At 44.6% G+C, this 12,083-nt stretch overlaps 1 protein-coding gene across 3 annotated transcripts in view; it reads right to left on the bottom strand.

The window, feature by feature from the left end:
- Positions 1 to 2,060: 2,060 nt before the first annotated feature.
- LOC123937215 (non-compact myelin associated protein) overlaps positions 2,061 to 12,083 on the bottom strand; it is a 38,939-nt gene continuing 28,916 nt past the window's right edge. For all 3 annotated transcript variants that reach the window (XM_045997895.1, XM_045997889.1, XM_045997905.1), the window contains 3 exons: positions 10,432 to 10,520; positions 7,162 to 7,246; positions 2,061 to 4,700 (listed from right to left, as the gene is read on the bottom strand). In XM_045997895.1, coding sequence (XP_045853851.1) covers positions 4,559 to 4,700; positions 7,162 to 7,246; positions 10,432 to 10,513 — 309 coding nt within the window. In that variant the 5' untranslated portion in view covers positions 10,514 to 10,520 and the 3' untranslated portion in view covers positions 2,061 to 4,558. The remainder of the gene's footprint in view (positions 4,701 to 7,161; positions 7,247 to 10,431; positions 10,521 to 12,083) is intronic.

Consider the following 12,083-nt stretch of genomic DNA (forward strand, 5'->3'; position numbering starts at 1 on the left):
AAATATCCTAGTGTTAGCAAAGGATGTGGAGGAAGAGGAACTCCCCTACACTACTGGGAGAGGGAACGTAAGTTGGTGCAACTCTGTTTGGGACTGCTGACGAAGGTTTAATATGTCTATACCCTGTATAATAATCACCTGGAAATATTCCCCACAGAAATACGTACATGACCAAAACTGTTCTTAGTAGTCTTCCTCATTACAGACCCAAACTGGGAACAACTTCTCTGTGCACCGAACAGTAGAGCAGATAAACCAAATGCATCCCATAATGAAGGTGACCAGTGGTGAGCGCCAACGACCTTCAGCTCCATGTGACACTATGAACAAATGTTACAAACGCCACGTTGTTCTAGGAGGGTAGCAGTCGGGACGCTGGTTACCTTTTGTGGGACGTGAGGAGGGTGGGGGGAGGACGGGAGCTTCCTGGATGCTGGTTACACAAGCGAGCTCAGTTTGTGAACATACGTGTGTATGTGTGTGTGTTGTATTTCAATAAAAAAAAAAAAAAACTTTACTTAAAAAAAGAAATCCTCTCCATTCTACCAGGTCCTTTTTTTGAAATACTTCCTCCTTGGGGTGCTTGGGTGGATCAGTGGGTTAAGCTTCTGGCTTTGGCTTGGGTCATGGTCTTAGTATCCTGGGACCAAGCCCCACATCGGGCTCTCTGCTCAGTGGGGAGTCTGCTTGCCCCTCTCTTTCTGTCTGCTTCTGCTTACTTGTGATCTCTGTCAAATAAATAAACAAAATCTTTCAAAAAAAAAAACAAAACAAACCCAACTTCCTCCTTAACAAAGTCTCTGAGATAACATGTCATTGGAGGCAACTCTACCTTCTCCACAACTCCATAGCACATCGTGGATCCCTTCATCATTTAGCGCCCGCTGGAAGCACGTGTAAGGACAGAGTGAGAGCTTCAGAGACCTGGGTTCTGGTGCAGCCACTTCCCAGAGGGGTGGCCATGAGCCAGCCTGTCCCCTGCCCCCACACTAGCAGCCACAGTAGTAGCAGGAAGTGACTGCTGGTTGAAGCAGAAAATGAAACGAGGTAGTTGCTGGAATTTCCAGAAGGCTAAAACTGGTCTCAGTGGTATGCTGTCAGGTATGGGGCCTAAAATCACACTAAAGAACCCATTTGGTAGACACCACGGCTGTTGCTGTCAAACTAAGCTTGCGTAGCCAACTCCGCGGCTACAGGGCTGGACTCAAGAATGGGCCCGTCATGCTGTTCAAGTCGCTGCTGTTGCTAACTTTTGAAAGGCAGCAAGCCAACCTACCTGCCACCAGAGCGAATTTTGCACGGTCCCTGTCCCTTGATGTTACCAACTTCTGGCTTCAATATCCACTGTGGGGGCACCCGATCAGCAGGGCCTCTGTCCCCGGCCCTCACCCTAGCAGCAAGGGACTCCAGGAAGATGACTGTCCTTTTCAGCATTGACAGCAGGAAGTGGTCTTGCTTCTTAAAGTAGCAGACTCCCCAAACACAAGGAATGGTCACCACAAGAATGCCACCTGTCCATTGCATCACCCAAGGACATGTGACCTTCCCATTCCTGTGTCCCCAGAGTAGAAACAGCGATGGCTCCTACACATGGGGGTTGTAACAGTTAGAGGACCTGGTAGGTATCCAAGACCCATCATGTATCTAGAACACACCAGAAGCTCAGTTAACTGTAAACTCCATCTTTGGTGACTTCGGTTGCATTCTAAGGTCTCCTTCCCTCCCAGGGGTCCCCAAACCTCAACGTATCAGCGCATCTGGTATTTAACAGCAGGCTCTGAAATGGGATTCCTTTTGTAACAATCAAGCTATTATTAATTAACTAATAATTAATTAATTAATCAAGCTAACACACTTTCTCACTCATGGAAAGGCCGATTGCTGGCAGCCCAGCTTCCCCATCACCTGTTAGCAGGGAGAGTACAATTTGCAACCGCTCAGGCTTTCCCGCAGGACCCTATTTACATGGTTAGGGAAAGGAAATTCTTAGAAAAGGTATTCATTAACTCTAATACAGATTGACGTCAACTCAACAAATGTTTCAGTCTCTTTATTTTTAGACATTTTTCTTTAGATGTTTAATATCTTTTATTGATTCAGCGGCCAAATAAGTTGGCATCAGTTAGGAAAGGCACCTGACAGAAATGAAACACTCCACTGTGTTGAAGCTCCCTGTCCCAGGAGACCGGTGGCAGACTCCTTGAGAGTGGGGACCGGAACAATGTGTTTAGTAGCACTTCAACTTACACATAGGAACCCTTCAAGGATGCTTATTGAGTTGTCTTCATTAGTTAAAAACAAAATATTAAAACCCCTTTCTTGGCCTCCCCTTCCCCCTCAGTCTCTCCCCCTTCCTCCACTTCCAAGCTTTCATTTAGCAAAAGAACATATAACAAGGAATCATTCCTCTAGTAATTCTAGGAAGAGTCCAGTATGGGCAGAAGAGTTTGCTTTTAGGACTGGAACATTCCAAACAAACAAACAAAAAAATTTTTTTTTTTAAAAAGAACACTTTTGGGGAAAAGTATCTATTTGGGGTTTGAGTCCTTTAGGAAATGCCTTTCCCTGGTTGGATGTCATTCCATCCCTTGCTCCTTGGGTATAAGGGTTATGGGATATGAAACAGGAATCCTAAGAGCTTTGATGGGCTCAGAAAGGGGTCCTTTGGCTCCAATTCTGGGAGCCCAAAGGAGGCTACAAAAGTGGCTTTGCTCCTAGTGTCCGTTTGGAGGCCAGACTCCTGATGTGGGTTTGCGTCTCATCTTTGCAACTTAACTAGCTGTCTGACTGGGGACAAGTACCTTTCTCTTGGAGTCTGCAATTCTCACCTGCAAACAGAGCAAATAATTCCTCCCAGGGTTATTGGGAAAAAATAAATCCAATGGGACAATTTATGTGAAAGCATCTTGCCAAGTACCTGGTACTTGGTGGATATTTAAACACAGCTGGGAGGAAAAATGTTTGGGGAGGAAGAATTTGCCAGTATTTTTCCAGACACATCCAAGTGAGCATGTTTATAGTGGGATGACATGACTCCGTGACCCTGGGTCAGCCTTTATACCTTCCTGACCCTCAATTTCCCCTCAGAAGAGATTTCTGACTCCAAGAGGAAGAGACCCCTAGAATTTAAGGTTAAAGGTCAGACTGTGTCACTTTCTGCAACAGATTCAATATTTATTACCTCGCTTCCAAGATGCCTTCAATTGTATGGTGCACAACTGAATAAAAAACAGCTTTTGGAGAGAGAAAAAAATACTACATTAATGGACCCATCAATTTAAAGACATATTCTGATTTCAGAATCATTAGCATGTGAACAAATATGTCTTACAATTGAAGAAATACTGTAACAATAATGCTGGCTCTCGTTTATTAAGTGCCTGCTGAGTGCCAGGGACCACCTGAGTGGTTCTACCAAGTCCTTGACTAATTAAAGTCAGTCTGTGAGTCTTATGGTTAGCAAACCCAATGTGGAGCGCTCCTGTCACTCTTTCAAGGCCACACGACCAGAAGTAGGGCTTGGAAGGCAAGCCTTAATTTCAAAATGCTTTTCCCTCTCAATAGATTGTTCTCTGGGCTCAGAGTCAAAGAGATCAGCTCTGTACAGAGAAACACTTTTCGAATTTGGGGCTTTGAAGGTGACTGGGACGGACACAGGTCACATAAACAGGGTTGTAATCTTATCAGTTTCTAATACTGGTTGTTGGAGGGAAGGTACGACCGGAGAGAGAGACGACTGCTCAGAATCCAAACAGGGGGAAGCCAAGAAATGAGACCGAGTCAGGCTTAATCCAGCCCCAAAGGGAGAGGAGAGGCTCTGACCCGCTCCTGGCTCATTCAGGCCCACAGACACTATACTAAGCTTTTGCCCTAAAGGCCATCTTTCCTCAAGGTCACCCTATTCCTTCTCTGAGTCTCTAGTGATTAAGTAGAAAACTTTGGAGAAGAACTGTCTTTCTCATAACCTTTCTTAAAGACAGAGAATTCAGCTAACTGATTGTCATGAGCTAGCTAGCAGTCCTCTAGTGCTGGAGCTAGTTATAGATTAACAAGTTAGTTTTTTGGTTAGTTAGCCCAGGTTAGTTGCCCGGTGCCTGATGAATGGCATGGAATATTTTGCCCTGCAAAGCTGTGGCTACAGCACTTATTATGACCAGACCCCAGGAGCAGACCCTTTGGTGATATACTCGGGAGCATGCTCGGACCCCTGACTCTAGACCAGAAGGCCCCTGGGCTGTCTGTCTAGCAATGGGGGGGAAGACAGCTACGCCCACTGCAGTGGATTCCCAGCACAGCCTTTCCTCATCAGAGCACAAAAGAATGTTCCACAGCTTTCTGAAAGGGTGGCAGCAGGGAGATGGAGCAGCTAGGGTGGGGTAGGGCGGGGTTGGGGGCTGCCTGAGCATCTGGACTTGCATGAGATGCCCCTTGTTGACCCAACCGGAACAGGAAGGAACTCATAGTGAAGCTGCGGAGGAGAATGTGCTTCTGAGTCTTGAATGGGGAAGGCTCTTTGGACGGTGGCCAAGATAGCACCAAGGTGGTGGTGGTGGGGGGGTCATCGAGTCTCCACGTGGACGTCAACGGGACTGAAGGTCACAGTAGGAGGGTGTTGGCTGCTGTTGTTGTTTGAGCCCAAGGCAGACGGGGAGGCTGGCTTGGGCCCCTTGGGCTCCAGCTCCCGCCTGGTCCTCATTTTCCTGGAATGAGATATGCATGCATGCTTGAGTGTTTCACCTCGTATACTCTGTGATTTCGATTCTGGCAAGGACTATAATGTAGATCGTCATTAAATCACGTTGCTTGATTGCCAACCACAAAATTGTACAACTAACCGGAAGGGACCTTAGACATCATCTAGCTTGACCCTTCCATTTTTGTGTGTAACTCAGATTAGATATTGAAAATGCTTTTTTTTCTGTTAAGGAATGAGTTAAGTGTCCTACATTTAAGACTATATTAAGGACAAAATGAAAATACTATGATTTTTTTTTTCTATTCCAAGTTGTGGCGTGAGTTAAATTTTGCAGTTTCATTACCATTTGCCATGTCGACTGCTAGAAATATTTAAGAACTTTTTGCACAATTGAGAAGAGAATGGACTTAAAATGTATATCCAATCTTTCATTTCATATGCCAGAAAATTCGATGACTACAACAATCATTAATTCAAACGTCTACATGAAATTTCATCTTGTTGACTTAACAAGATGACCTAACAACCTAACTTTTTTTTTTTTTTTTTAGTTTCAAATGCTCAGGAAAGTTGCACAAATAGTACAATTCGTACCTGAGTAGCCTTCATGGAACAATTCACTGATTACCAGCAGTTTGCCACGTTTGCCTCTTTGTCTCTCAGTTCATTTACGCACATGGACATACATATATACACAGAGTGTTTTTTAAAATCCTGAACTATTGGAGTCAGTTGCAGACGTCATGTCACATCGCCCCTAAATACTTCTCAAAACAAAGGCATTCTCCACGTAACCAAGACTCAGCTGTCCTACTTGGAGAGCCTTCCATTTTAAAGATAACACAGTCAAGGCTCAGGGAGGTTAGAGACTGAGTTCCAGTATCCGAGTTGCAGCCTGGGCAACGTTGTAAACAGGGTGGGGTGGGTAGATCTCTCCCCAAATAACAACCTAGGAAAGGGGCTCAGAGCTCCAGCAATGATGGCCAGGAATGAAAGGCAGACACCGTGGTTGGATGCCACTTCCTGGTCTGGGATGGATTCAAACTGTAATACCCTCAAAATTTAAAAAAAATAACCTATTAAGTGTTGTTACTATTATTATTACATATAGTGGTGGGAGTATTTTCTTTGAAACCACATGTACTGGATTTAAAATCCCAACTCTGGGGCGCCTGGGTGGCTCAGTTGGCTAAGCAGCTGCCTTAGGCTCAGATCATGATCCTGGAATGCTGGGACTGAGTCCCACATTTGGCACCCAGGTCAGTGGGGAGTCTGCTTCTCCCTCTGACTCTTCCTCCTCTCATGCTCTCTCATTCTCTCTCTCTCAAATAAATAAATAAATAAATAAAATCCTAAAAAAAAAAAGAATCCCAACTCTGCCAGCGAGGCTGAGTAAACTTGGGCTTGTTGGCTCATTTCCCAGTGCGTATTTCACACCTACAAAATTGGGGGATATAGAATTACCCACCTGGTGGGGTTGTAGTGAGGATCCAATGAGTTAATACATACACGGAGCTTAGAATCATGCCTCGCACATCATAAGAGATCAATATATGTATACCATATATGCGTACATTATATACACATTTTATACACATATATAATATAAAACATGTTTTATAAATAACACTATTATAAAAACAATGCATGTCTGCACCTCCTCAAAATAAAGACGCGTACCCCCTCCCCCTGCAAAAACCAGCCAACCAGCAATCTCATCATGCGGACACACTGGATATTAACACCTGGCCCTGTAGCATTTGAATCCTCCTTGGTTTTGTGTGTGTAACCCACATGTATAATTATAATGTACATATTATCTTGTAAACTTTGCCAATATATTGTAAACAGCTTTCCTCATCAATAAACACACTTCTACAGTATCTTTTTTTTTTTTTTTAATGGCTTCCAAGTCTTCTATGATGTGGTTGTGTTTATAGTCTATTTTGATATCTTGCCTGGGAAGAATAACGTTCTAGCCAAGCTAGGACTTAGAGTGATTACCAAACATTTAGTCTTTGTGCAATCACACGATGTTCTTTCCTCCTTTTGGGTCCCAGAAAGTGGAGCTGGGGGTACAGGCATTCCAGTATTTGTCACGTCACACTCACGTGGTCTGCTCAACACAACCTAGCAGAGGGCTCTCTGAGAGAAAAAGACTGAAACACATTATTCTATTACTGTAAGTTACCTGTGAGTTACCTTACTGCAGTGCTCAAGGCCATTAGCACTGTCATGAGGGTTATTATATTGAACAAATATTTCTGCAGGTGCAAAAATATTTGGTTACCATGAAGTTCCTACAGGAGAACAGATGTCAAAAAACGGCCCACAAAGGGTTAGAGCATTTGACAAAGGACTCATGGGTAGTGCGCGGCACACAGCTGGCACCCACAAGCATTAGTTCCCATTCACTCTGACATCACGGAAGGGACAAGACCCTCAGAGCCCAGGGCATCACGTACCTGTTGTACATCTTCAGCAGGATCAGAACCACAGTGAAGATGATGATGACAACTACCACAATGGCAGCAACAATGGCTCCAGAACCTAAGAGGAGAAAGGTGGAAATGGCAAATGGGCAACCTGAACAAAGGGAAGCATCCAGAGACTGGGAGGGGGACCCCACCCGGCACCTCGCATCCTCACTGGATCAGGCAGGGAGAGAATGGGATGTCCTGGCCCCCCGACTACTGACCCCAGGGCAGAGACATACCCAGAATAGCAGTGCACCCCTCCCCTCAGGGAACTTCATCTGCCAAAATCCTATCTCAGGCCAGCCTGTTGTCGACAGTCAGTCCTAACAGAGCAGCCAACTTCCTTTGTGAAACAGGCAAGCAAAACACCCTTCCCTCTTTTTGATAATACAAAAACATTATTTTTGTAGTTAATTTTGAAACTAAAAATACAAGCCAAAAAGGGAACTCATTGCCCCAGGAACCACTGATCACCTACACATGCATACGCGCACCAAGTCCATCGTGTACATGCAGGTGCGCACATTAAATACTATCCAACAGTTTTTGAGTACTTGATTAATCCTGTCTGAAAACCCACCTCAAGGAAATAAAAGTGGAAAAACAGCACTTGATAAAAATGGAACCATGTTCCGTACACAGTTTTACAACCATATCCTAATCATCTTTCTGTGTAATTAATTCTGTGTAATTAACAATGTAATTACATTGTTTTTCATGATTTTGATGGCTGTGTAGACCTCCATTATTTGGATGTGCCATAATTTGTTTACCAATGCCGTACTGAGGATATTTATGTTGTTTTCAATTTTATACCATGAAAAAGAAGGCTCTAATGAATGTCCTTGTGGCTTAATAGCATCTAATTTCAGTATCAGCAACCAGTTCCCATGGCCACCTCTCATTTCACGTTCAGAATCAATGGCCCTATGTGAACTGAAACTGAAAATTAAAAAAAAAAACAAACAACAACAAAAAAAACCCATAAGGGGGGGGCACATTTTAAGCCAATCTATTTGATTCTGGGGAGTTTATCTTAGGGAAGAATCCTATATACAGAAAAAGCTGCATGAATCAATATGTTAATTACATCATTTATATTCTAAATACAGGAATGGTTCAACAAGGTATGGCATGCCTAGCTCGTGAAATATACTATAATTTGAATGACATGTGGAGAAGAGAATATGGTATTTTGTACACACCCACATATATGCATTATGTTGCAACCATTAAAATATGTGCGTAAAAACATAATGACGAGTAAAAGAAGCCAGAAATAAAAGGGTGTGTACGGTATACTTCCATTTCCATAAAGCTCGAAACAAGGTAGAACTAATGGCCAGTGGGCAAAGTCAGAACAGCGGGTTCCCTTGACCAGGCGGGGACAGGGTGGCAAGGGACGCTGGGACGCCTGGGATCCTGGTGATGGATGGTCCTCTTCTTGATCTGCAGGCTGGTGACCCAACCGTGTTCATTTTGTGAAAATTCACCCAGCTGTGCATTTAGGATTTGGGCTTTTTGTTTTGTTTTGTTTTGTTTTTGTTTTTTTTTTTAAGATTTTTTTATTTATTTATTTGAGAGAGAGAGAGATCACAAGTAGGCAGAGAGGCAGGCAGAGAGAGAGAGAGGGAAGCAGGCTCCCTGCTGAGCAGAGAGCCCGATGTGGGACTCGATCCCAGGATCCTGAGATCATGACCTGAGCCGAAGGCAGCGGCTTAACCCACTGAGCCACCCAGGCGCCCAGTTTTGTTTTTTTTTAAAAGGTATGTAATGCTCTTACGAAAAGGTTTACTAAATAAAAACAAAAATAAAACTATGTCCAAATATTCACAGGAAGAAAGACTGGAAAGAAAGAAAAGGAGTGGCGTGGGGAATCCGTTATGGAGTAATGTTTTGTTTCTTCTCTGGCGAGTTCTGTAATGATACTTTAATCCATGGTTTTTCAACGTTGCCTGCATAACCCTTTGCTGAGGGTACCCTCCCGTGCCCTGTACAATGTTCAGCAGCATCTCTGGCCTCCACTCACTAATGTCATTAATACTGCTTCTTCCTCCCTGCCAACTGTGACAAGCAAAAGTGTCCAAACGTTGTCAAATGTCCCCTGATAGTAAAGTGGCCAGATAAAGTACCAGGTACTTATTTAAATTAGAATTTCTGATAAGTAATGAGTAATTTTTGCGATGTCTCACCTATTGCATGGCATGTCCTTATAGTGCACAAATACTGTTAGTCTTCAATTCAAATTTAACTGGGTGTTCTGTATCTTATTTTTGAACTCTGGCCATCTTATCTAGGGGGCAGAATCATCTAGTTGAGAACCACTGCTTTTAGTTAAATAAGAGCAGAATCATTTCCATCTTGCTGATGGAAACTCGATCTACCCGCCATTTCCTTTCAGAACTGTTTTGAGCTACGTCAACAGGCCTCTCTCTGTAGGTGTCCCCACCTGGCAAGGAACAGACAGACATGCGGGACCCTGTCCCAAGACTGACCCTTTCCGGGTCTCCGTGGAAGACCCACATCCTGCCAGGAACCGTTTTTCTGCCAGGACCACGGTCCGGAGCTGTCATCACTGGGGAGACACTCCACGTGTGTTGGGAAGCCTGTTCCACGTGCGGGGGGTACGTGCCAGACCAACAGAAAAGACGGAAACAGGCCCAACTTCCCCTCATATGATTAACTGGTATTCTGAAGAGTGGTTGTTAAGTTTTTCCTTCCGGGCATCCCTTGCTCCTGCCAAATGTCTCCCTGGGACTACTCCCGCCCCCACTCATTTACTCTGTCAATTGATGGGATGTTTTGCCTTGTAAAAACAGTATGAAGAGTATGAAAGTAGTTACATTTTAAGGTGACTCATTGAGGGACATCTTACAGGAGAGTCAATGTCCTTTGCCCTCCAGACCCCAAAACTCCCTGATGACAACAGCAGTCACAGCAGTAACGATCACAATACTACTCATTAGGTAGTTTGTGTGACTCGAGGCTATTCTAAGTTCCTTACATGGATCATGTGGTTTAGTCTTCACACCATTCCTGTGTGTGATGTGAAGAGTAGCTTCATTAATATCCCCATCTTACAGACGAGGGAACAGACACAAAGCTGTGAGGTCACGTGCTCACGGTCACGGTGGGCCTATGGCAGAAGTGCCACTGGGACTATCTCTGGAACCCACGCTCTTGACCTCGACACCAGGAGCGGACCACAGTCCTCATCCCGCCATCCCTCCCCTGGCTGCCAAGCCAAGTCGACCTTACTCTTGTACAGAAAGTCTTCTTCTCTGGTGGTCACGTTCAAGGAGAAGAAGGTAGTACCCCCCAAAGGGGTGGCTGTGGTCATCTTGATCCTGGGAAGAACAAAGATGAAATTTCATTTAACACCAGGGTGACCTTTATAATGCCTGTGTGATGCCTCCTTTGGTCCTCACCTGGATGACCAGAGAAGAGTCAAATAGGCGGTTTCTCCTAGCAGCAAGTAAATACAAGGCCTTCTACTGTCTACTGAGGAGAATTAAAAATAATGTCTGACATTTGTAAAGAACTTCATCATTCAAGGCAGTTTAATTCAACAATATTTATTAAATTTTTCCTAATGAGGTTTTACCCAGAATGTCTAAACTGTTATCTTCTAGAAACTGTGTGGGGGAGGCTATGATTGTCATTTTACTGATGAAAGTGAAGTCCCCAGGGCTTCATGGAGCCCCAAGTTTGCATTTAACCCAGGACACAGGGTGAGGCAGTCAGCATCTCATAACGATGCCCGAAATGATGCTCCTGCTTTCAGAAGCTTTGCAATCTAAGGAGGCCAACATAAATAAATAAGCAAGCAGATGGAAAATTTAACTATGCTACCAAGCAGTCAGGGACATGAGCCATCCCTGGCTGTGAAGAATGGTTTCAAGGAGAAGCTAAATTTGCATGGGCCTTAAGGGACAGACATGGTTTGGGATGGCAGGACAACAAAGGCCAGGCTGCACACAGCCTTCAGTGGGAGAAGAGGTCATGCGTGCTGAGTGCCCGCCAGGCACCGGGCCCTGTCACAGGCCTCACACCTGTATCAGCTCACTCCTTAATCATCTTCTCAATCGTCACCTTTTGCTGCTGAGCAAACTGAGGCTCAGAGTGGTTGAGTGAAGGGACAAAAGTCACACAGCAAGGAAGACACAGAGCTTGAACCCAAACAGACTCTCTGAGGGCACAGTATAGCTTCTTTCCCTGATGGCGGCAGGAATCTGGATTCACAAGCCTGTGATCTTACACTTGAGGGGTGAGCCAGGAGGGATGCCGTTCATGCAACATCATGCCCCCAGGAACAAGTATCGAGATCCTTCCCCGAGAAGTGTATTCTGAGCCTATGGTAGTATCCACATGTGCTCTGAACGACAGGCATCGAGAAGAGGAGGGACACGAACGAGGGTTCCCTACTTCGCTGAAGCTGCTGACAGTCTGGAGGCCTGTGAAGGATCACCACCGAGGAAAGAATTATCCAGGCCTATTTTGTCATGCTAAGAAGCTATGGGCTTCACGGCGGTCACTCCATCTTCTGGAGAAGAGATATTCTTTACATCTAACACAATATTTATACACCAATTTGCTTTTCTTTTCATTTTTTCTAAAAAAGATTTTATATATTTATTTGAGAGAGAGAACGTGCACAAGCAGGGGGGAGGGGTAGAGAGAGAGGGAGAAAGCAGACTCCCCCCACTTCCCCGAGCAGGGAGCCCGATGTGGGGCTGGATCCCAGGACCCTGGGATCATGACCTGAGCCGAAGGCAGACGCTCAACCAACTGAGCCACCCAGTTGCCCAATTCGTTTTCTTCTTAAAATAAATATTTTAAAATTATAGATAATAATGTTATAGGAGCCCATGTACCCAGCACTCAGACTGAATGAATGTTCATGATCATGT

The sequence above is a fragment of the Meles meles genome, chromosome 1, assembly GCF_922984935.1.
Source record: "Meles meles chromosome 1, mMelMel3.1 paternal haplotype, whole genome shotgun sequence".
Lineage (NCBI taxonomy): Eukaryota > Metazoa > Chordata > Mammalia > Carnivora > Mustelidae > Meles > Meles meles.